Source organism: Mesoplodon densirostris, chromosome 6 (assembly GCF_025265405.1).
Source record: "Mesoplodon densirostris isolate mMesDen1 chromosome 6, mMesDen1 primary haplotype, whole genome shotgun sequence".
Taxonomy (NCBI): domain Eukaryota; kingdom Metazoa; phylum Chordata; class Mammalia; order Artiodactyla; family Ziphiidae; genus Mesoplodon; species Mesoplodon densirostris.
This window is the reverse complement of record NC_082666.1, coordinates 27,089,918-27,116,298: the sequence shown is the minus strand read 5'-3', so window position 1 is coordinate 27,116,298 and position 26,381 is coordinate 27,089,918. Positions and strand designations below refer to the sequence as shown.

Below are 26,381 nucleotides of genomic sequence, written 5' to 3'. Positions count from 1 at the left end.
ACACTCCCTATATAGCCTCTGTCGCACGCACTCCTCCTTCCCCACCCCATGGCCTTGAACTTTCATTCTCAGAAACTGCTGACCTGCCTTGGCACTTAACTGTCACTCTGCTTATTCCAGCTACTGTTATGCCCAACTCCCAAGGCTGTTTTTCACACTAGGCTACAGGAGAAGTTACCTCACAGCTCAGTCAAAATATCCATTTATCAATCCACATTTCCAAATATATTGGTAATGGATTCTGAAAAAGCTCAATGCTAACTGCATACTATGCAGACTATGTAGCATCACTATTAGCTAGCACCAGGAGCATGGCGAGGGAAGGGCCTTGCCTTAGGTGGCTAAAGATTAAAAACAAGGGCAACCATTTACTCAGTAGTACAAAGTCGGGAGGAAACTACAGCAGGAAGGCAAAAACTGTAGCACAGTGGGGGCGGGCAGCACCTTTAAAAAACATACACAGTGTGACTATAAAATCACAAGTCTTGTCTTTTAATAAAACAAGCATGACAGAATGCAGAGCTCTAAACGAACGTTTCTCCCTCAGAGTAGTCACATTCTTCGTTCCAACAAAGCTACACCTGCTGGAGACATTATCTGGAACTCCTCTTTGGGGAAAGGAAGGCCTTAAAAAAGGCAGCCTATGAGCCACATTAGAAAACAGCCTTGCATTATGTTCGGCTGTTTAAAAACAGAAAATCCACACTCCAAAGATGACATTGAAAAAATGAAAAGTGTGCTGGAGCTCTTGTGGAGGCTCCGAAAGACCTCTAGCAAATTCTGAGCAACAGCATCACCACTGGAGAAACGTGTGTCCTCCCAGGACAGCCACTTTCAATGGGAGGGCATTCATTTGGATAGACAAGGTCTGACGTCTATTAAAAAAAAAAAAAAAACCCCACAAAACCCAGCCACACTCCTTTATAGTCACACTTGCATCTGATTAAAAAAATACAACAACAACACTCACACATGGTTCTTGTATGAATTCTAATTAAGAGACATTACATTCAGAATGATAGCACTCATAGTGATAATTTTCAGAAGACTCGAAGAGCTTCTTTGCCACTTCAGGGGTACATAGGGTGCAGCTGTTTACCTGAATGTATTCTTAAATAAGTGACTACTACCACTCTCATCTTCCTAGTTGTAGCTCTGTGACAGGCTACCGACCGCAAGTTCGTGTTCCAGACCTTCTTTGCCAACACAGATTAATTACAAGGGAGCCACACCCCACCGTCTTAGGGTGAATTGGGAAAGGGCCGGTTAAATGAGGAAACAGGCCATTCCTTGGTAAAAGTTTGCAGTTTTCTTTCCCAATACATCTTCTTTTTATTGAGAACTTCCATTTTTATCCTGTGTTCCTCCTCTGCCATCTCACACTCTCGCTCTAGCTGCTGGATTTTGGCCACATGCACCTCATTCATCTGTATCAGCTGCAGTTGTAAGATGGACATTTGTTGATGGTGTTCTTCCTCATGCATCTTTTTTAAAGCACCTTCCTGAGAGGTTTTGCTCCTGTAGTTTTTATTGGCTGTTATTCTGACAGCTGAACACGAGGGTTCAGGTTGAGAGGTCCCCTCACATACTGGGAAATGTATGAACTCTTTCTCATCATCGCACAGTTCTCTATTTGAAACAGCAAATGATTCTGAAAAACAGTAGCAGAAAACATGTTCAAAGATTTTACAGGCAGAGAGTAAATCAATCCTATTTCAAATGACAGGGTTCCCCACGACAGGATGATCTGAAGTAGCATCTGCTCTGGTCTGCATGTTCACAGGTACCCCTGCCCGACCTGACTTCTCAAAAACCCATAAATCGAGAGCAATTTTCCCTGAAGAAGTAACGATAAAGGGTTTCATTATGTCATTTCTGGCACTTCGAACTACGGGAACAGTGGTCAGAGACTGTGCTTATCAAGAACTGGAGACCTGGTTATGTGGATATAAATCCTAACATGACATGTGCACGACTCCCAGTGAGCAGAAGACCACAGTATGAGGCCAGCAGTGGGTTTTCAGATTACGTTCTCCCTCAGTCTATCCCCCTCTCCGATTCTCATTCAGCCACGAACACTGAAGTTCAGACTCCATAAGGGCACCTTTGCTGTGGGTCCTGGTCACAGGTCTTAATAACCCTTACCCAGGATAGCCATCTTAACAAAGGTGCTTCCTTGAAAGATGAGCCTACATTCCCTGGCTTAACTTCCTCAGACTTCTCTTCAGTCTCCTACATCTGGCTGTTGCCTCTAGCACTGCCATCTGGGGGTCAATATTCAGATCCCAAAGACACTTTCCAACGTCCCTCGCATGTAACTTCTCCCTAGCACTTGACAATCCTTCTTGACATTTCTTTCCTCTATTAGTTTCTGAACCATTGCTCTCTCCTAAGTTTTCTACAGCCTCCTCTCTGATTGCTCTTTAAGTCTCCTGTCAGGACTCACACTTAAATGCTCCCCTGGGGTTCCTATCTTTGGCTCTGTTTTCAATCCACCCTAAGTAACCCTCATAATCTGGTTCCAACTTCCTTTATCTTCCTTGCCTTACTCTTCAAAATACCCTGTGTACCCTCCAATCCTACCACAATATTTTTTCCCATAATTCTGTCTCACTGCTCCTTCAGCTAAAGTTGGGCTCACTATTTGTCCCCACTCCCTTACTCAAACACACACTCTTACTCCAGTTTCCCCTTTCAACCTCCCTCCTAACCCCTGCTTCATTCAGGATCAATGCCACTTGCTGTGAAACCTCAGCCCTCTCCTTTCTCTGTACATACTCTTCTGTTACAGCACTTAACACATTCTAGTATTATTTGGGGACCATGCCTTAATCATTTCTTTTATCCTTGGGCACCAATTATTTTGCTTGGTACCTAGTGGATGCCTAGTGAATATTTATGGGCTGAAGCTTTGAACAAAAGGGGAAAAGAGCTTATGGATATAAAAGGATGCCACATTTGGTGGTGCCATGTTTGCACTAGTATTTTTATTGGGCAATGATACAAGTATCAATTAGGAAGTTTCAATAAGGAAACCACTAACCCCACTAACCCATGGAGTCTTCTAGCTGTGACTCCAATGCCTTCTTGGGAAGCTTTATATTTCCAATAATGAGAATCCTCTCCCTGAAGAAAAATAATATCAATTTATTAACAGAGTTGATTACATTATTACATCCACTCCATTATTCCAGAAGATGGGATGCTGGGAATGTTAATGGCTACTGGGGGAAACCTAACTCATAATGGTCTGTTAATAAAAGGGAAATGGCTACTGTTTATTTAGATTATTTCACTCCAAGGGGTTAGGTAACAACCATAACTAGTCCCTAATTAAGATAAAAGAAAAGGTAAAAACCTTACTTTTGAAAGAGAAGGTTAAAAGGACTTCTCTGTCATCCAGAGATAATGAAAATGTCTCCCTAGGAATCTTTCCCAAATCCAGCGGCTACAGCCTCAATTAGATGTCCTTCCTTCACGCTCCCACTGGTTCCTAAGCCTACCTCTGGCAGAGCACTTGTTAAAACTGGCGGCTTAACTACCTCCCCTTCAGGTCTCTGATTACTTTGAAGACAGAGACTGCCTCTAGTTCATCCTCCTGGAGGACCCAGAACAGGGCCTGACACACTGCTAGGCATATAAGAAACGTGCGCAGGATGAATTGGCTGCAGTAGGTCACATCCCTCTCAACACAGCACAACTGTGTAGAAAGAACAGTGTTCTGAGGGGAGAGCTGAGGCACAGGACAAAGGAACAGGAAAGGCTTGGCACTGAGAACAGGATTCCTCAGATGGGATCAGATGCAAAGAGGATTACCTCATCCGTTTCCTTTCTAGTCTCAGATCTGAAACTTCTTCAAAGAAGACTGGACACATTAGACGTTTTTTGGTACCTTTAGCCTCTTTTCTCTCTCTCTCTTTTTTTTTTTTTTGCGTTACGCGGGCCTCTCACTGTTGTGGCCTCTCCCATTGTGGAGCACAGGCTCCGGACGCGCAGGCTCAGCGGCCATGGCTCACGGGCCCAGCCGCTCCGCGGCATGTGGGATCTTCCCAGACCGGGGCACGAACCCGTGTCCCCTGCATCAGCAGGTGGACTCTCAACCACTGCGCCACCAGGGAAGCCCCTCTCTTCTCTTTGATTTCATTCCAGAGGATAGTTCTGAATACTCCTCTGAGCCTTTAAAGTTCATGCCCTGATAATGCTACTCATCTCTCCCAATTTCCAAATGCTCATTTTTATCTCAGTAATTCTTGGCTTTAGGAGCCTTTTGATAGTGATGGTGATGACGATGACAACAGCAGCTACCATTTTCTGAGTAGCTAACCAGGCATTAGGCTAGTGCTTTGCAGCATTACTTCATTTAATCCTTACAGTAACCCTCTGAGGGAGGTATTAGTATAGAAAACCAAACACAACATCTAAAGTCATTTGGCTAGTTCAAAGAACCAGGATTCCAGTCCAGGTCTGCACAACTCCAAAATCCAAGCTCAGCTACTACAACACCTGGCCTCTCACTGTGTCACTTGCTCAGCTGATCACTTGTGTGTCTTAAAAGGCAATCTCCAAGTTGTATCAACTACAAAGCCATCTATTATTAAGAATATGGGTGTATATCCTAAATTCTGATCTCCAAATTTCTCTCTCGAGTTGTGAAAATGAAGACAGCATGTTTATGTCCAGGAGCAGAGAAATGACTCTACTTTAAAACTAATTTTTTTAGTTTAAATGTGTGCTAACAAACGCATTTTAAATTTAAAAAGCCAGGCCTCTTAAGGCTCTGGCAGAAGCTGGGGCTTAAAACTAGAGAAGTTCAATGGAGTAATTAACTTTCACACAAATATTAGCTCCAATGAATGGAAGCTAGTGTTCAGATGGGGAGAATCTCCTCTTAATTAGAGAAAGATTATCCTGGGCATGGCAACCTACTGCAAACACATACCATGTAATCTCTCTCCCAGGTAAAACAAAGCCACCTGAAGTAGAAAACAATTCAATCTTGTGCAAAATGGACAGGAAGGCCTGAAAGCTTTCCTGGGAGCAGAGAACACAGTCAAGGGGGTATTCTTCCACTTGGGCAATTTGAGTACGTTTAAGCTCATAGGGAAAACCTACTAAGGCAGTAACAGGATGGGAAGGAAACTGTGTACAGGCCAAAGCTCAGCTCTTCTTAGCAGAACAAAGGAAACAGGACGGACTGGGAACACGGATAAATAAGATGTGGGGGATGCATACTACGGAATATTATCCATCAACTAAAAGAAACAAATTAGACTTACACACTGCAATGGGAATAGATATTTAAAACATTCTAAGTGAAAAGCAGCAAAAGGAAAAGGAAGGTATCTACTGCACAATTTTTAATCCATGTAAATTTAAAATATAGGCACACACAACACCAACGCATGCTTTCAAGAACACGTGAGAGAATACACAAGGCACCTTAGAATGATTAAGGTGCAGAAGAATGAAAGTGGTGAATGGGGATAAAAAAGTAATAAATGTGTAAGTAACACACAAAAAAAGGGCTTTTCCAGACCAATGATGCTAGTGTGCCATGACTGGAAATGTAAGTCAGTCCCCTCTACTGGAGTTTCCACCCCAAAAGAATAGGATTGGTCTAAACAGTGATAATAATGGAAATTATTAAGAAATGTTTGCATTATTTAATATAGCTTTGCATACCTATGTCTGTGTTACTGGATTATAGCTTTATAGTAGAGAAATAATAGCATATGAATTAAGTGTAAGTTCTCTCAAGATATTTGAGTACTACTGAAAGCTTAGTTTTCCTAAGTGTATTTGACATTTGGCCATCCTTCCCTCCCGACCACCCCTAGCAAATTTTGTTGGCTACCTTAGTTTGTTCTGCAAACCTCTTCCCCAAAGATAATGGAAGATAAGTGACAAAGGCAAATTATCACAGATCATAAATCTACAGGGTATAAATTATTTTAATATATTTAAAGGGAAAACACTGGTTTTTTACAAATACATTCCTAAGTGTTAAATTTTAAGACTACTGGGCTTCCCTGGTGGCGCAGTGGTTGAGAGTCCGCCTGCCGATGCAGGGGACACGGGTTCGTGCCCCGGTCCGGGAGGATCCCGCGTGCCGCGGAGCGGCTGGGCCCGTGAGCCATGGCCTCTGGGCCTGAGCGTCCGGAGCCTGTGCTCCGCGACGGGAGAAGCCGCAACAGTGAGAGGCCCGCGTACAGAAAAAAAAAAAAAAAAAAAAAAAAAATTTTAAGACTACTGTGTTCAACTACAGATGTACACTTCAAGCAAGTCATTGACAAAGCTAAGAATATGCATGCAGGGGATGGTGATCAAGATGACACAGCTGTTTTTGATAATTGGAATTTTGTATTTAGAGGTTACATTTTGTCAGCTTATGAATGGGCAGCTCCTGGAGAGGTCACAGGGTCCCCTTCTGGCCTGTGAGTTTAGTACCACTGACCTCAGGAGTCCCTGTTTGTCGTTAGCTTGCTTTTGAATTACTTTGGCCCCAAGTTCGGAGAAAATGCTGTATAAAACAGGAAGGGGCCATCCTGAAGGGTGTTATTTGTGAAAAGAACTTGCTGAGTGCCATCACCAGAGGCAGTAGAGTCTGCAGTTGAACCACAATAAACGGGGATAATTTTGCACGACACAGACACTAAGGTAGTTGTCTTTATGATAGGAACTGATTCCTTGAATGTATAATTGAACTCTAAAATAAACTATGCCTCTATGCAGGTTTAATGAAATTTCTGAGGTTGCTGCAATTTGTATATTTGTTTTCCTTTTCCAATGCAAGATCTGCTGGTGAGGGGAAATATCTGACTAGTTTTATTATGGTTTATACACGAATAAATGGGATATTTAGTTCTGTACATAAATCTACAGTGAGTACATACACTGGAATGAGAGACAATCATATTAGACCAAATCATCAGATCAAAAGACAAAGTCATACTTTTGAGGCTTGAAAGTTCAAAGCTGACATTGACCTCTTGAAGGCCAGTTTTCCAGCCATTTGCTGCCCTGGCTCAACCCTCCACCCCACTCTCACATCCACATTTGCAGCCGGGTTCCCCTCACTTCCTCACTGCTGGGGATTGAGACAGCAAATTTAGTTCACTCATCCGTGGTATGGTCTGCAAAACTAACTCAAACCCAACTCCTTCGTTTTACAGAAGGGGAAACTGAGGCTCAGAGGGCATTTTAAAATAGTGTTTGTTCACTATCTTGAGACTCAGTGTGGAATTTTTAAGCACCTTATTTTAAGTCATTCATTACTGGGAAAATCAAACCCCTGTTACAAACGAGAGAAGCCAAATAGGTTCAAATGAGGAAGCACTTGGAATTTCTGGATTTTACTGTGTATTTGGCATACATCATGCAACAGGCCCTCTGTTATCACTGGGACATAACCAGACCCGGACACCTTAAGGTCTAATAGCCTTAAGGGCATAGAACATTAGATTATTGAAGAATCTGAAGAAAAAAAAAAAAAAGATGACACAGATGAAGCCATCTCACACAAGAAACAGTTGGAGGGAGGCCTCTAGTGGAATCTGCCAGGCTCCTTCCTGTTTAACAAGTTCCGACAAATCTTTCAGCACCTAATTCTGTCACAGGCACTCTGTAAGGTGTTTGGACAGAGCTGGCCGATAGAAATATAATATGAGATACATATGTAATTAAAATTTTTTCTCATAGGCACATTAAGGAAGTAAAAAGAGGTAAAATTAATTTTAGTAATATATTTTTGATCCAATATATCTAAAGTATTATCATTTCAACATTTAATCAACATAAACGTTATTAGTAAGATATTTTATTGATACATTCTTTTTTGGTACTAAATCTTTGAGATACAGTGTGTACATTTATAGCACATCTCAATTCAGTCTCCCCACATTTCAAGTGCTTACCAGCCCCATGTGGCTTGTGGTTACTGTACGGGACAGCACAGTAGAGACAGAGAGATAGTAGAGACAAAGTTAGTAGAGATAATAACTGAACACACACACACACACAGAGTCCATGTGTCAAAATACACACAGTGGAATGTGAGCCATAACCCTATAGCAGGTTTTCAACCTCTTCCCCAGAAAGACCCAGAAGAGATGATTAACAATTCCAGCTTTCTTTTTCTTTCTTAAAACTAAGTTGAAATGCAAAATGAGTGAGGTAACCTCAAAGCTGTTTAAATGTATGGAAAGCGTTCCAGTACTTTAACTACTAGAGTTTACAGATACTTTGGACACATTTCCCAACTGACAAAGCAGCATGTTCTCCACCGCCCTCCAGATTTGACCTGGAAACAGGAACCAGGCAGCATATGGCTGTACTTTAATAATCACCAACAAAGAGAAGTCTCATGTGTCATATATATGTACAAACATCCAATTTAAAATAAATCTCTTTTACAAGTGAGTCTCTAGCAAATGTCACTACAGGAAGGACACTGAGAATCCATATTTATTGCTTTCTTGCTGGAAATTTAGAAATTGTTTTTATGAGTAAATGAACTACATTCTTTCCTCCTAAAAGCAAGAGAAAAAAATCTGTGGAATGGGCTTTCTAGATTCTACCCTAGAACTTGAAAATGGGGAAATAAGACTGTCCCGTTAAAATAAGTTTATGAAATCAATATACAATCATCCAGATCACAGATTTGCGAAGTAAACTGCATGCAGTCCACACCAGCATCTTTCTCGGCAACATCTCCCAGGGAATATGAGCAATTTGAAAAGCAGCCCTGCTGATTCACCTCCCTCCCTCCCCCAGCACCATTCCTTTCACTGCCTCACAGACACACAATCGCTCCAAGGCCAGCATAATGGAGAGGAACAGGCTGAAGCTATAAACATCTCCAAAGCAAGGACACGCAATTAGCAGCGGGCCCCCTCCACCACAGAAGCAGCAACAAGGAGAGAGAGCTGGCAGTGTCCATATCAACACTCTCTTCTGGGAGCTGCCCTGGCTGGGGAGCTCAAGAATCAAAACTCAGACACAGGGTTCCTACCCTGAGAAACAATACATGAGTTTCTTGACATTCACCACTATGGTTGCCCAACTGGCTCCCTAGACTTAACCTTGGCCAAATGATCAGAAGACAAACATTTGATCATAATTTAGCTTCCCAGGATGATCTGCCGACGGGAAAAAAAAAAAGTGCTAATCAAAACCATGTATTCTGTTCACTTGGTTATTATCTTTTCCACTCTATATGGATAACATTCTTGGTTTTAGACAATTTCTTGTGACTTTTACTTAACCAGTCCCTCAGAGCTCAATTTACTCTGGGGACACTAATAAGTGAATTTCTCATCCTGCAAGCCAAGAATCGGATTTTCCTAGGCAAATGCTTGCTTCCTGGGTCCTTGGAGCACATTATGAACAGCCCTCTGGCCTTCCCAGAAATCTACCTCTGCTTCAAGTATATTTTCTGCAAACTGTAATCAATCTTTATATAAACTGGTCATTCCTATCTTAAAAGAGGCAGGAATTATTGGCAATTTATCTATATGCATCCTCACCCTGCCCTTGCCTGGAGACATTTCAATAAGCCCCTTAATTCCAACTTTTTAAAGCCATGACACACTATCGCTACAGCCTTGATTATATGACATTCTTTTCCCTCCCCAAGAATTATGTATGACATTTTTCTCTTTTCAGTGGAAGTATATTAAAACTAAAATGATTTTTTTCCATTATTTCTCAAGTTTCCTAGAGTGCACAAACCAAAACTATAGATCACAATATTATAATGGGTAGAAATGCTGGTTTTTAATCTGGGTGACTGCTAAATGGGTGTTTGCTATATTAGTCTCTGTACTTTTCCTAAGTTTGAAATAGTTCACTTTCTTAATGTGGCATTTTGAGTAACTTAATGCAGAGCTTTGCACATAATAGGTCCTCAAAAACTATTTTTTGAAAAAAAATACGATAGTGTGAATGAATATAAATCCTCCAGTTCTCTTTAATATATTTGAGATAGACTGAGATAAGCAACTAAGATACTTCATTAATAACTATATTAATGTAGCCCCTTATTTTTCCTTCTTAAGTAATAACAGAGATAAGTGAGATCTCTCTAAGAGAGACACGAGATAAGAGCCTCTGTTTTTATGTACGACTTGACTGTCCTATCTAATTGGGAAATTTTGTATTGAGAAAGTCAAGTTTGATATGAAAGTTTCTTTTTTCTAAATTCCCTCAAAATGAAGGACTTGAAAATCGCAACATCAAACAGGTACCCAAGGACAACATGCAAGCGGGTGTCAGGCACCGATCGATACCTTGGGTGGCGGCATCAGCATGGTACTCGGGCTCCTCCTCGGGAGGGCTCTGCAGGAAGTACAGCTGCTCGGGCAGCATGTTGGCGATCTTCTCCTTCCCCAGGACGTGGGTGCTCAGAAGGGGGCTGACGCTCCGTTTCACTTTCTCTCTCCTTTCATGGGCCATAATCTTTTTGGTCCGAGCCTTGATGTTCTCCCAGCACTTCTTCAGCTGTTTGAAATCCCGCAGCGACACGCTGGGCTGAGAGTTGTATTCATGGGCGAGCGCCTGCCAGGTACGCTGCTTGAGGGCAATAGTTCGCGCGTCGCTTTTCTTACACTCCAGCACATACTTGTACTTTTCTACTAAAGCCAGCAGGATGCTCTTTTCCAATTCTGAGAAGTATTTGGCAGGTTTTATGATTTCGTTGTTTTGCATTTTCCACTACGTTTCTCCTGGCTGTTAGCTATCCTGGAACAGGAAGTTTGAAACAATCAGTACCAACTCCAGCAATAAACAAGTCAGCGAATCACTCAAGCTCTATCCCTGACTTGATTCCCTGGTCTGAAATACGGTACTTTCTTTTCCACTCATGTTGAATTGTGGTATTCTCAAGAAAACATTCAGAAGATTACAAGGAACACGGTTTTTACTTAAAAGTAGATTTTCAGGTAGGACCTTTGCTGTAGGTCTTGACCATTTTGTGATTATGTGGTACAGAGCAGCAAAAAAAAAAAGTTGAACATCTATGTGGAACTCTAATGTATTCATTTATTTCCGCTTAATATTAAGGAACAGATAATTCCCCAAATTCATAATGTTAGGCAGCTTTTAAACTAAACAGGTCTCTCAAAGTTTTGTCACAGCTGAAGACAAGAGAAGCCACTGTGTGATCTAATACAACAGATAATGTAAATACTACCAAGATTTCAGAATCATCCAGAAATCATCCCAGAAGATCTGACATTTCCATCACTATGTCTGTGACCTTCGTTAGGTCCATGCTTAGAAGAACCTCAGTTTCTTTATCTTTAAAATGAGGGCTTGGAGTCTGTGATCCTTAAGGTCTAAGGGCCACTTTTATTTTATTTTATTTATTTTTCTATTTTTTAAACATCTTTATTGGAGTATAATTGCTTTTTAATGGCAGGCCACTTTTAAAAGTGTACAGTTCTGTGTAAATAATTAATATAATTTCAGAAGTGTAAGGGCCTGGACACTTTAGAGCTTGAGTCCAGTGCCTCTCTTTTCTTTCTTTTTTTTTTTCCTGGACATTTCATATAAATGGAATAATTCAATATGAGGTCTTTTGTGACTTGTTTCTTTCACTTAGCATGATGTTTTCATTCCTTGTTATTACCAATGGTATTCCATTTTATAGATGTAGCACAGTCTATATCCATTTACCAATTAATGGATTTTAAAAATTGAGATATATTGACATATAACATTACATTAGTTTCAGGTATACAACATAACGATTTTATTTATTTATATATATATATATATATATACACACACATATGGAAATGATCACCACAATAAATCTAGTTAACATCCATCACCACACAGTTACAATTTTTTTCTTTTAAGATCTATTCTCTTAGGGGCTTCCCTGGTGGTGCAGTGGTTGAGAATCTGCCTGCTAATGCAGGGGACACGGGTTCGAGCCCTGGGCTGGGAGGATCCCACATGCCGCGGAGCAACTAGGCCCGTGAGCCATAACGACTGAGCCTGCGCGTCTGGAGCCTGTGCTCCGCAACAAGAGAGGCCGCGATAGTGAGAGGCCCGCGCACTGCGATGAAGAGTGGCCCCCGCTTGCCACAACTAGACAAAGCCCTAGCACAGAAACGAAGACCCAACACAGCAAAAATAAAATAAAAATTAATTAATTAAAAAAAAAAAGATCTATTCTCTTAGCAACTTTCAAATATACAATATAATACTATTAACTATAGTCGCCATGCTGTATATTACATCCCAGGACTTACTTACATTATAACTGGAAATTTGTACCTTTTAACCACCTTCACCCAATTTGCCCCCCCAACTCCCCATCTCTTGCAACTACCAATCTGCTCTATATCTATGAGTTCTTTTTCTTTTTCTTCCTTTTTTTTTTTTTTTTTTTTTAGATTCCACATACATGTGAGATCATACAGTATTTGTCTTTCTCTGTCTGACTATTTCACTTAGCATAACACCCTTAAGGTCCATCCCTGCTGTCATATATAGCAGGCTATCCTTTTTTTTGTGTGGTTTAATAATATTCTTTTGTGTACCTATATACCACATTTTTCTTATCCCTCTTTTCAACTGAGGGAACTAAACTAAGGGCCAGTAAGGTGAAATGGATTGTACAAGATCACAAAGATGGTGACTTCAGAAGTCAAGAACCTGGACTGCCCTGATAGTTTGGTAATCTTTTTTTTAAACACACCAAATAATAGCCATTTTTAAATGCATATTCATTTAAAGTCTTTGTTCACATATTATAGTAAAAGTTACCAATTTTATATTATTTTAAAAATTTGAAATGACATTACATTTTCTCCCTTATTATTACAGTCTACATACCTTTTTATATTTTTAATAAAAATTGCATATATTTAACATACATAGTGAAATGATTACTACAAATAAGCTAAATAACATATCTCCTCACATAGTTACCTTTTATATGCGTGACGAGAGCGCCTAAAATCTAGTCTCATCATATTTCCAATATTCAATACAATATTATTAGCTACAGTCATCACTCCTGTACACTAGATCTCTAGACTTATTCATCCTACATAACTGCACTTTGTACCGTTTGACCAACATCTCCCCGTTTCCCTCACCCCCCCATCTCCAGCCCCCAGTAAGCACTGTTCTACTCTCTGCTTCTGTGAGTTTGAATAGCCTGGTATTCTTTTTTTTTTTTTTTTTTTTTTTTGCGGTATGCGGGCCTCTCACTGTTGTGGCCCCTCCCGTTGCGGAGCACAGGCTCCGGACGCGCAGGCCCAGCGGCCATGGCTCACGGGACCAGCCGCTCCGCGGCATATGGGATCCTCCCAGACCGGGGCACGAACCCGTATCCCCTGCATCGGCAGGCGGACTCTCAACCACTTGCGCCACCAGGGAGGCCCTAGCCTGGTATTCTTAGTATCATTTCACAACTATCTCTTGAGCTCTCACCTTGAGTGACTCCAAATTACTCAACCATGACTCCCTAGGTCATCTTGCCATCCTCCCCAGTGCTGAGCCAGCATCTTTCACACAATAAATGCTTAATAAATGTCTTATTCCACTGAACCTATGTGTGTTTTATGACTGCACAGTTTTCCACATCTTTTAATCACAGGAAACTTCCTACAAAATTAATCTCTCAGTTACATTATGGCAAGAATGTTGCTAAGCAACAGAGAATGCAGCAATAAAGCAAGCGTTGCATGCCCCCTTTGTGGAAAGGGCCGGCAACAGAGAATGCAGCAATAAAGCAAGCGTTGCATGTCCCCTTTGTGGAAAGGGCCGACACGCCCAGTCCTCCTTACATTCTCTAAGCCTCTGATTTTTCAGAATAACAAGCAAGCATCAAGACTGCTCCCATCCGGGCTTTCCTGGTGGCGCAGTGGTTGGGAATCCGCCTGCCAATGCAGGGGACACAGGTTCGAGCCCTGGTCCGGGAGGATCCCACATACTGCGGAGCAACTGGGCCAATGCGTCACAACTGCTGGGCCCTCACTCTAGAGCCCGCGAGCCACAACTACTGAGCCCCATGTGCCTGGAGCCCGTGCCCTGCAGCGGGAGAAGCCACCGTACCGCAACGAAGAGTAGCCCCCGCTTACCGCAACTGGAGAAGGCCCACACACAGCAACGAAGACCCAACACAGCCAAAAATAAATAAATTAATTAATTAAAACAAAAAAACCCTGACCAACCTGTATTGAAAGAATTAGAAACTAACTTGAAAGAAGTCCCACTGGACATTTGAACAAGGGTGATGGGTATACAAAGATTCATTAAATTATTCTCTTGATCTTTGTGCACGTTTGAAAAGTTCCACAATACAAAGCTGGGGGGTGGGGGGAGGCTGTGACTTTTAAGTTTATGGTACACTGATTTAAAATCACACCATTACAACTCAGCTCTTCACCTACTATGCCTGGGGAGGGGTTACTATAGTTGTAAATAACTGAAATCTGTTAGATCTGAGGCTGGAGGGGACCCAGCCAGATCAGAGAACCTTGAAATAGAGGCCAAGGAATGTAGGCTTTACATGGGGGCAACAGAGTCTAGTCAGGGTCCCCCACTATGTACCACTTCCTCCCAAAAGTTAAACTTAGTGTGATCAGTGTCTCCAGATACAAGGTACCTCACATTCATCATGGACACATCAGTATCAGAAATCGAGAGATTTAGACAAGTCAAAGGTGGTTTGATCCCTGGTGGCGCAGTGGTTAAGAGTCCGCCTGCCGATGCAGGGGATACGGGTTCGTGCCCCGGTCTGGGAGGATCCCATATGCCGCGGAGCGGCTGGGCCCGTGAGCCATGGCCGCTGGGCCTGCGCATCCGGAGCCTGTGCTCCGCAACGGGAGAGGCCACAACAGTGAGAGGCCCGCATACAGCAAAAAGAAAAAAAAAAAAAAAGGTGGTTTGGCCCTCAGGTCTTGGGCAAAGAGAAATGAGGGGGAATTTATCTTTGGAGATGTGTCCCTGTACCCCTAAATTATCAGGCCTACGCTTCAGTCACGTTGCTGTAATGTTCCTACAATGATCCAATCCAGGCCCCTTCTTCCCCAAAGGTCCAAAGTTAATTTTTGCCTTCATCAATACTCCTATTTCGTATAAATCAGTGTTCACAAACTGAAATTTATTAACACACCCTCCCTATATTTCTTCTATATGATCTCTATCTGCCAAGATGACTATGTTCATCTTTATGTTCTATAGTTTTTATTATGAAATCAATAGGTATACGGAATGTTCTTAAACTACACAGCCCCCAGAGCAGATTCTGATCTGAAGCCCATCCCAATTCTATTCTTCTGCCCCCAGAAGATGTCTACCCACTCTTTTTAAGAATCACTGCTGGGGCTTCCCTCATGGCGCTAGTGGTTGAGAGCCCGCCTACCGATGCAGGGGACACGGGTTCGTTCCCCGGTCTGGGAAGATCCCACATGCCGCAGAGCGGCTAGGCCCGTGAGCCATGGCCGCTGAGCCTGCGTGTCCGAAGCCTGTGCTCCGCAACGGGAGAGGCCACAACAGTGAGAGGCCCGCGTACCGCAAAAAAAAAAAAGAAAAGGTAATGCTATTTTATACATTATATATTAATGCTATTTTATACATTATATATTTTTTCTTTTTAAATAAATATTTTTTTCTATCCTTGATTATTTCAAGGTAAATTCCCAGAAGAGGAATGGTTGCCACAAAATATAAAAACACTCGAGACTTTTGTTCCATCACCATCTGCCCTCCAGAAATGGGGTACTAATTGACATGCCCACTTCATTGACTTCTGCTGTTAACATTTTTTAAATCTATGCCAACTGTGGAGGTGAAAAAATGTCCCTTCATTGTTTAGTGATATATGAATTGCAGCTCTCGGCAAATAAGCCATACTCTGTCTGAACAAAGTCCCTTTGATACTTAGTGGAAATGAAACTACATGGAATTAGTTCCAAGCAATTTAATAATTCTTCCTCACAATATGTGCAGTACCACTAACTGCCACCAGGTGGTGGTGGGCTGGGGGGAGTCTAAATTCATAAGGATCTTAACCTAAGTGTGGCCAGTTGAGTCTCTAATAAGAGCAATAATTACAATTGCAGATAATTTTTATTGAGCCTCTACTGTGAGTTTGACACAATACTAACTGCTTAACATGCACTATATCATTTAATCTTCCCAAAAATAGCCCCTGAGAGCATCATTCGTTACACTGTTAAAAAAAACAAAAAACAAAAAAAAACCCCACGAAACTTTATGAAAGTATCAGAAATACCAGAAGAAATTATACAACTGCTCTCAAAAGCAAATACTCAGAATTACTAACACCCGGGGACCATTAATAGCCTACTAATTAAACTATTACTTAATCACTAGCTAAGTAAATCCAAGTTACCAATTTACTTTGCTTAATTTTGTAGAACAGCAGGCCTCCCTAGGCCATGTGGTTGCATCCTGCCGGGCTATAAAGGGATTCTGGTGTGAGACAGTGTACCCCAAAGGTCCCCTATGGATCCCCAACAGCCTCCTGAAGCAGGCTGTTTATCCCCACTAAACCAATTATTATTCCTATTTCCTGGATCAGAAAAGTGAGGCTCAGTAACTTTCCGGTGATCACACAAATAGTAGCAGCACTAGGATTCAAACCCAGGTCTGACTCCAAGCCCAGGCTGCTCTCTGATCTGCTTAGCCCTCTTCTTTCAGACCTAGTGACAGCCTCTAGTGCCCAAGCTCAAATTACATATCAATTAGCAATCTGATTGCCAGCAGAGACAACCTAGGAAGAGCTGTGCCTGCTTCCATCATCTCCATTTGTTGGCTCCTCCCCTCCCATCCCCACTCCCATCACCTCCCCCCTTCTAGGTCTCAAACCTAGGGTCCACAGCTCCCCACCCCAACCCAGGTGCACCCCTCTCACTCTAACTAGGGTTCAGAAATAATTTCCACTGTTGATCTGCTAAGAATGTATGTTTGAAAAGTAACTGTAGCAATAATATGGAGCTTTAAAATGGTCCACACTTCAGGGGAACTAGATGCTGACACTCTGCTTGAGCACCTGACTGACAGTCCTAAGTAAACAAACACTTCCAAGATATAGGAACATATGTATATGTATAACTGATTCACTTTGTTATAAAGCAGAAACTAACACACCATTGTAAAGCAATTATACTCCAATAAAGATGTAAAACAAACAAACAAACAAACACTTCCCAAAGAAAGAGATCTCCAAGAGAAGCTTATTAATAGAAATTTCGAGGCTAGAAAGCACATTATAGATTAAAACTGCTTAGGAACGTCCATAACTGGTTATAGATGACAACACAACAAGCCTTCTCTGCTACATTAGCCTTTATTAGAAACTGCCCTTCCCTTGTAGGGAACTCCAACTCCCCTCTGTACGGATCATCTTTTTTGTCTGCTGTTCTGCTAGACAGAGTGCTACCCGGCGTGGTCATAGAACAACAAGCAGCCCAGAGACCCCACAGTGGGGCCTCAGCAAGATTTAATGAATGAATGTATCTTGATATAGTCATAAAACTGTCTACCATGCACAGAATGAGTATCATACATGGTAAAACAATCAGTACACCAAAAAGCTGCATTAAAGTAAAAATGGTCAAATAAAATAGCAAAATCCAAATGCAATGGAAGTTCCTCTTGGGCTAAGCAAAGACCCATATACAAGACTAAATAAAATAGCAGGATTCCAATACCATAAAAAAGAAAGAGGAAATAATCAGCACAATTCCCAAAACACTAACATTGACTAAACCACCAGAAGATTGTAATAAGTACATTTAATATGCACCTTAAAAATCCATCTGTTAGGGGACTGAATGTTTGTATCCTCCCCCCCAAAAAAATTCATTTGCTGCAACCCTAACTCCCAGGGTGACTGTATTTGGAGATTAGGCTTTTAAGGAAGGAAGATTAAATGTGGTCCTAAGGATGGGGCCCTGGTTCAAGAGGATTAGTGCCCTTAGAAGAAAAGACAACAGAGAGCTTGCCCCTACCCCCACTAATCCCAGGGCTTACAAAGAGACCATGTGAGCACACAGAGAGATGGCAACCACCTACAAGCCAAGAGAAGAGCCCTCAGAATGAAACCTACCTTGCTGGCACCTTGATCTGGACTTCCTAGCTTCCAGAACTGTGAGAAATAAATTTCTGTTGTTTAAGCCTCCCAGTCTGTGGTCTTTTATTATGGCAGGCCAAGCTGACTAACACACCATCTAATGATATTTTAAGTCCATCAAGGGTCAAACTAAGTCCTAAAATTTGAGCAAAGACCAGAGAAAGTTGGCCAGATTTTACTTCTACTGCTATTTGTAGAAAAGGGAGTTCTTTGAAGTCAATACTCAGGATGGGAACCATGACTAAAAATCTGTGACACTGAGACCTCAGACAGATATTAGGATATTAATGCACTACTGCTCTTAAAGTGAAGTGAAATAACCAAGCCAGTGGATGCAGAGAACCTGGGCTCAAATCCCGAATTCAGCACTCACCTAGCTGTGTGACTTTGGGCAAGTCAATTAACCTCTAATGCTTCCTCTGTAAAACAGGGTTAATACTCCCTACTCTGCTTTATTCTCTCTACACAACTGTTCTGCAATGGGAGTAAAGAAGCACAGACTAGATCTTCAATAAATTTTAGTTCTTTGCACCCCTCTCACTCATACTGAACTGCTTCCAAAAGTAGAATAGTGGTCTAAGTACAGTATATACTCAAATACTTATTGGCTCTTTTATTCATAGACACACAATTCAACAAATATGTAATGGACTCCTGCCGAAGGCTCAGTACTGTCCTAGAGTATGTGGGAGATACAAAGACAAGCTGAAGGAGCACTGGCAGAAACTGACAACCAAAAGGAGAGGTACAATGAATGGACACCACAACAGAGGACAAAGCACCCTGGGGGTGCTCAGAGGAGAGAAGAGGTTAATTTGCACTCTTCATGAACAAGAGGACATTTGAGCTAGATCTTTAAGAATGTATAGGATATGAACAGAGAGAGCTGAAGGAGATCATTCAGATAAATAATTGATAAGAAAGGACCTGGATTCTGAGTGGCGGTGATGTTAATGGAAAGGAGGCGGTGCATGCCAGGGACTGTTTCAAAGTGAGAAATGACCAGGACGTGTGTGTGTCCACACTACGGTGGGGGATCAAGAGAAAGTAGAGGCAAAGAGGATACAGGAGGATTAAACAAGCACCTAGAGCACCTACATGCACAGGTACTGGAGGGAGGGGTATTCCTTAAGATCCAGGAGACCACAGTCTAGTGAAGACATATCACAACACAGAGTACTGTGGATGGGCTGGTGACAAGGCAGTGTGATAATCACAGTCACAGAGATGTGCCCAGGGATGTTACTCCAGGATTGGGTGGGATTTAGAATAAGGACCTTAATTCCTATCAGAATAGACTGGAAATAGAATTAGCATTAGAACAAAGCAGGGCCACTTTGGAAAGACTGAAAGAAGGAACAAATACAGAATTGGTGAGTAAGCTGCAGGAAATGTGGCAGCCAATCCCTGAAGGGAGGCCTGGCCACAGGCTATGGGTGATCAGTTTGCTCGAAAGAGATGAGAGCCTATTTCCAACAGTCAGGTCTGTTGACTGTCTCCTGACTCCACATCCCCCAAACAACTTTTTTTGGAAACAACATAGATCCTAACATGTTATAACTGAAAAAGGACTTCAGTCCAATCCTCTCATTTTACAGATGAGGGAACTTAGGCTTAGAGCAAACTACAGGGGTTCCTGGGGTCCCAGTAACAGAGGAGGGCCTAAAAGCAAAGCTCCATTATTTGTTTTCAACCCCTCCCCCCACATCTCTTCTCTGGAACCCTCCCGTCATCATGATGCCCTTTTGCTAGGTACCCTCAAGCCTTCCCCACTCTCCCAATGGAAAACTCGAGGGCACTGCTCTCAACTCTGACACTCCCTCTGTGACATCAGGCAAGTCCCCTTTCCTCCCTGACTGTTGATTCCTCATCTCTAAAAAATAAAGCTGCAATGGGTGTTCTCTACAGCCCCATCCGGTGCTGGCAGTCCATACTAGCACTGCTGCTACAATGGTTTTTCTGCAACCTAATTTCCACAGTTCTCTGCCAAAGACGCATAGATGGTATTTTCTGATTATTTATGAGGCTAGTGTAGCTACTAGCCAAAGAAAGAGAACATTGCCACGGAATAAAGTGATCTCAGCACTTCAGAGGATTTAAGGCCCACGCCCAGGTTTAACTCTAAAGGTTAAGTAGTTCCAAGTGAAACATCTAAAGCAGGTGATGGGATCTCTCTTTCACTACTGTAGCCCCAGCTCCTTGAAGACCACCTGGTACACAGAAGGTATTCCATAAATATTTGTGGAATATATGTTGAAACTAACCTGCTCGCCATTCGCATTTTTTTACTAATTATATCTAGATGTTCTACTATCTTAAATTTCTTCTTCTATAAAGGATGTCTCATAACAAAAATCATTTCCTGGCTTCTTCTTGTAAATACTGTTGTATGCCAAAATTTTTACAACATGATACAACAAATTTCTACAGCTATGATGCCTTCATGATTTCATTTGACGCAGAGGTAGGAACAGTCAGACATTACTGTCCCCGTGCACACCTGGCCGTGTACCTGCTCTCACGTGTTCAGACCTATCTACTCAGGATGGCCACTCACCTGTGCCCTCTCCGTCTTCTTTCTTTCCTTTAGGGGAGCTTCCAGTCTAAACCTAGCACTAAATTTGCTTCCTCCAGTGCTCTCCCTCCCCTTTCCCTTCGCCACCCACTCCAGGCAGCCAAGTAACTGGGAAGTGTTTATTTTTACCATCTGTGTCTGAGGGTGACTGTGAGCAGGACCAGCCTTGTATTTAAGGCAAGAGCTCCCCGCTCCCGTCCCCCCTCCCTCACAGTTCCCTCCATGAACCAGAGGCAGGTTCCTAAAGGTCCTGACCCCTTCCTTCCCCTCCCCCACCGCTCCTTCCTAAACGATCTCCCCACCCCCATCCCAGTCTCCCTGAAATTCCCTTGGAGTCATTATTAAAGTACCCTCCACAGAAAGTGCTTTTACAATACAGAAAGTCCCCTTATGTAGGTGTTCCTGCTCCAGCCTGCTTCTTGTCTGTGAGGACTCGCTCCTCTAGGCCCACCACTTCAGCATCAACGGCTCTCAAATCTCTGGGCCTGGACTTCCCTGGTGGCGCAGTGGTTAAGAATCCTACTGCCAATGCAGGGGACACAAGTTCGAGCCCTGGTCCAGGAAGATCCCACATGCCGCGGAGCAACTAAGCCTGGGAGCCACAACTACTGAGCCCGCACACCACAAATAAAAAATAATTTATTAAAAAAAAAAAAATCTCTGGGCCCAGGGTCTCAAGTATTTACCTTTTCCTGCAGCCCTCAGAATTACTCTGTACTGCAATCTATCCATACCCTCGAGGGGCTCCTCTATCTGAGCTCCTGAGGCACGGAACTACATTTTACTTGTATCTTGAGCACACAGTTGACTCTCGGTGTCTGTTCAAAAGAAAGTAGGGGCGTCAGGGAGAACCTCTCTCCAGCCCCATCTTCTCTCCTCAGCACCACACACATTTCCAATTGTCTCCTAGCCACCTCTATCTAGCTGTCCATTATGGGTACCTCAGAAATCTCCAAAAGCAAACGAATTATTCCTCTACCCCCAGACCTCCTGATTTCTAATAATTTCAGCCACATTAACGTGGCTCAAAGCAGAAACCTCAGCGTGCTCTTCAATCACAGGGAACCACTCATCACATTTACCACTACTACACATTTTACCTCAATATCTCTTCTCTCTGCTCCCATCCTCATTGCCTACGTCCAAGGTCAGCCCTAGTCTCCCAAAATGATCTCCCAAACTTCCAGCTCCTCTTCCACACAGCCACCAGAGGGATCTTTCTTAAACACAGTGATGATGCCACAGTCCTGCGTGTAAACCTCTGACATCTCGCCCACTGTCTAAGCAATAAAGTCCAAACTGCTCACAAGGCATTCAAGGCCTTTCCAGATTTGGCCCCAATTACAGTGCCCCCTCCACCCCACCCCAAACCACCCTTTCCATGTATGTTTCAACCCGGCCAGACCAAACTCACCTTCATGCCCTTGAACCTACTGTGTTCTCATGCCTCTAGACATGGGGCCTCCTCTGGCTGGAATTCTTTACCCCAAGATCCACCAAGGGCTCATCTTTAACCCTCAAGGTCCCACTCTCATGAAATTTTTGTGAAGCCTTCCTCAACTAATACCCAGGCTATTATGTTTATTTTATTTATAACAGCTTCCTCCTAACATGAGTTTGAGGCAGCTTACAAAGTACGTACACACTGCAACTAGATTTTTTTTTAAGAGAGAGGATATCAGGGCAAAGACAAGACAGAGGTAAAAAAGACAGAAGTTAGGAATTTGTGTAGCATTCAAAACCTCTATGATAACGTCTCATCTTGTTAAATCTTGTTAAAGAGGTAGATTAGCCCTGAGTATTCTACCCAGAATGAATGGGTTACTCTTCTCTGAGCTCACTGCCAGTTGTATATGATGGTACTTCCCATATTTTCTGTGATTTGCTCGTTGTGTCCATCTCCCTCACTAGGCTGGGAAATTCCTAAGGGAAACACATAATTTCTGACTCATCTCTCTCCCAGGCATGAAGCACATGACTCAGCATAAGACTGGTGCTCAGCAGACAAGAATAAACAACTGTCACCATGGACAGGGAAAAAGTTCCTAGTGCTTGTTGAGCTCCCTACCAGGCATTTGAAAAAACATTCTTTAATCCTCACCAAAAAATTACATGGCGGAGAAATAGCAGACCTAGGATTCGAACCTCCCACTGTCTGTCTCTCCAAAGCAACTGCTCTTTTTTACTAGGCACACAGCTCCCAACTTTCACCATCACTATGTGCCCAAACACCCCCTCCTTCAAGTCCTGGTTTTAAAGCAACCCTTCTCTAAGAAGCCTTTCCTGCTCACTCAGGAGAAGAGTCAGCCCGAGTTCAGCCCCGACCTTAAACAACACTCAGGTAAGACACGGTCACAGTTGGGAGAGGAAGGGGTGCCTTCTGGGTAGCCGAGCACCAGCGGGCCGGGTGGGTGTTCTTCAGATGGTGTTGTGGGTCCTCAGCTCTCCTTCTACCCCCTGCCCCTGGGTGCAATGCTTGGCCCTTCCTGCCTTTCTCTTCCTTCTTCAGGGTCCAAAGCCTTCCAGTTCTCCCCATTTCAAACTGAACCCCAAAATAATCTCCTCAGGCCCATTGCTTCTCTAACCAAGGGAACTGTATTCAAACACACTCCTTCATTACATCAGTTCAGTCTTTGTACTGATATTTTAAGCATCTTACCAATCTTCAGGGTTCTTGAGCATCCTAATTGCCTCAAACATAGTAAAAGAATTTCAAGAATCATGAGAAGCGACCATGACATTTTAGGAGGCCCCGTCACCTGGCTCTCAACCCATCTGAACACTTTTGGGGTGTCCTGGGAATAAGAAGAGACAATTCACTGATCTCACCCCAGGATCCCTCCCCCTCTCTCCTCCCAGACAGGATGCCTGGTCTCTAAGGGCAGGATGGAATCCTGGTCCAGAAAACTGCTGGGGTGGTAGATGCTGGTCCCTTCCTCCATATCCTCTTCCAGAGCCTCAGAATCCTCCCTTCTCCTCCCCGTCCACCCCTTGTCTCTCTGGCCCCAAACTCCCCTAGCAGTCCTCAGTCCTAACTCAGGAACTATGTTTTTGAATTAACATTCAACAATTTCCTTGGTAACACAATTGACTTATCTGACATACTAAAATGCACACCCCTGGCCCTGATATTATCCTACCTCCCGGTTTTAAATGTGTAACAAATATATCCTATAACCACTCTCCTGACACTGCAGGAACATCTGTGATCTTAAATGTTACCATACCTAAGAGTCACCCAATCTCCTGAATCAGAATAGGGAGACTAAATTCTTCTCTATTTCCTACTCCTAAATAAAAATTACTCGTGCAATTTACAGTAGCTACATCACAGCGCCAGTGCGATGACTTAATTAGATAACTCATGCCAACTGTTTGGTACCTAGGGCCTGGTATATAGAAAGTGCTCAATATTTAGCTATGATCATTTACGTACATTATCTCTCACAACAGCACCTGGGGGTAGGCATTTAACCACGCACTCCCCTGCCACCATCCCTCCCCCCATCTCACCCCCATTTACTTCTGTAAAGCCAAGGCTCGGAGCAAAGGAGATTTCCCAAGGTCAGTAGGGCACCGATGTGATGTTCGGCCCTCAGCCTCTGGGTGAGAGACCCCTCCCATTACACCCCTGTAAGGGACACAAGGGGTCTTAAAGGAGACGAGTATGGAAAAGCGCGAGCACAGTGCCCGGCATACAGTGGGGACCCCGGGATGGGGAGACCCCGGCACTGCGAGTCATCTGGATTCCTCCCAAGCGGCTCCTCCACTCCCAGAATCGAGAGTCCCCCGACCCCGGGTGCGACGCTGAATCTCCCCGAGGTCCGCGCCGTGGGGCTTTGTACGCCGCAGGCCGGCCCCACTCACCGAGTCCCATCGCGGCGCGCGGAGGTGGCAGCCGGGCCTGCGGAGCAGGGGTCGTGGCGCCTGGGCCGGAAGCCCGCCCTGCCGGCCGCGCGGCCCCCGCACGTCTGGCCCGAGCCTCCCGCCTGACCCTCGCCCGCGCCCCCGCGTCGCTGCGGCCCGCCCGGCGGGCCAGCCTCCTACCTGCAGCGGCGGCGCAGCGGCCACGGCGATCGGGGGAGGGGCCGGCGGGATGCGAGCACGGGCGGCCTCGGCTCCTCTGGCAGGCTGGGCGGCCGGGAGGGCCGCAGGCTCCGGAGCGCCGGGCGGCGGCGGCGCGTCCCCGGCCGGTCAGGCCCCACCGCGCGCGCAGCGGCCACAAAGCCCGGGAGCCGCCGCCCCCTCGCGGGCCGCCCGCCGCCTGCGGGTCCGCAGGCGCCGCGGAGGGCGGGAGCGCGGCCCCGAGCAGTCCCCACCTCCCCCAGCCCTGGTCGCCAGCCTCCCCCGAGGTTCGGGGCGGGGCGCAGGGCGTCCTCCGCCTACCCACCCCTCTCCCTCCAGGCTGACATTCTTATGCTGATTGAGTTCCCTCTTCCCACCTTTGCGGACGAGCTCCTGAAGGACTTGAAACAACTGTTTCATTTCCATGAACAACAAAAGAATGTATTTGTCGCAAGGTATTTGGCGGCCATGGACGCGAATTAGCCCAGTCCAAACCCCCTGTCTGAGAAAGGCCCCTTTTCCTTCGGGACACCCTGCTACTTGAGTAGACAACCCTCCTTGGCTGGGTTCATCACGGAGTTGTGTTTTGTTTTGTTTTTTAATTTGCGGGATGTCTCCCCCTAGGCTGCGCACCTCGAGGGCAGAGACTGTACCCTCTGCACCCCAGGACCTGGTTCAGACACGGTGCGCTGAGTAAGTGGGAATTTGTGCGGGGATGAATGAATGCACGACAGATGCAACTCTAGGGCAAGGCACCTTTTATAGTGCCTCCACAAGGATGGGGGCTAGGTGTTTCTTTTGCCCTGTATCCATTGGGAAGATTCCAAACTCAGAAGGGCACAGAGGGCTCCTGAAATTCCTCTTGTTCTAATCGAAGTGAAATTCACATAACATTAAAATAACCACTTTAAAGTCAACAACCCAGTGGCGTTTATTACATTCACAATGTTAAGCAACCACACCATCTCTATCTAGTTCTGAAACATTTATCACCCCAAAAGGAAACCCCCTACCCATTAAGCAGTCACTCTCTATCCCCCACTCTCCCCAACCAGGGGTAACCACTAATTTATTTTCTGTCTCTCTGGATTTGGCTATTCTAGACATTTCATATCAATGGAATCATACAATATGTAGTCTTTTGTGTCTGGCTTCTTTCACTTAGCATGGTGTTTTCAAGGTTCATCCAGATAGTAGCATGTATCAGTACCTCATTCCTTTTCATGGCTAAATAATTGTATGTACACCACAGTGCGTTTGTACATGTATCCATTGATGGATATTTGTATTATTTCCATCCTTTGACTACTGTGCATAGTGCTGCTCTGAACATGCCTGTAAACGTATTTGTCTGTATATCTGTTTTCAGTTCTTTGGGGTATATACCTAGGAGAGGGCTTCCTGGGTCATATGGTAATTCTATGTTTAACTTTTTGAGGAACTGCCAAAAAGATTTTCTATAGTGGCTAAATGAATGATTTTACATTCCCACCAGCAATGTATGAGGGTTCCAAATTCTCCACCACCTCACCAACACTCGCTATTTTTTCATTTTGTAAAAATGTCTTGGGCCTCCCTGGTGGCGCAAGTGGTTAAGAGTCCGCCTGCCGATGCAGGGGATAC

At 43.9% G+C, this 26,381-nt stretch overlaps 1 protein-coding gene across 2 annotated transcripts; it reads right to left on the bottom strand.

Annotated features, from left to right (window-relative positions):
* Nucleotides 1-971: 971 nt before the first annotated feature.
* MSANTD3 (Myb/SANT DNA binding domain containing 3) lies at nucleotides 972-24,893 on the bottom strand. 2 transcript variants are annotated; one of them, XM_060101086.1, is made up of 3 exons: nucleotides 24,741-24,893; nucleotides 10,287-10,737; nucleotides 972-1,651 (listed from the first exon to the last, which is right to left on the bottom strand). In XM_060101086.1, exons 2-3 carry the CDS (start codon nucleotides 10,702-10,704, stop codon nucleotides 1,242-1,244), a joined length of 828 nt encoding a protein of 275 aa, XP_059957069.1. In that variant the 5' UTR covers nucleotides 10,705-10,737; nucleotides 24,741-24,893; the 3' UTR covers nucleotides 972-1,241. The 2 variants fall into 2 exon arrangements, with proteins under 2 accessions (XP_059957069.1, XP_059957070.1); XM_060101087.1 differs by lacking the exon at nucleotides 24,741-24,893 and adding an exon at nucleotides 24,561-24,633.
* Between the last annotated feature and the right edge of the window lie 1,488 nt (nucleotides 24,894-26,381).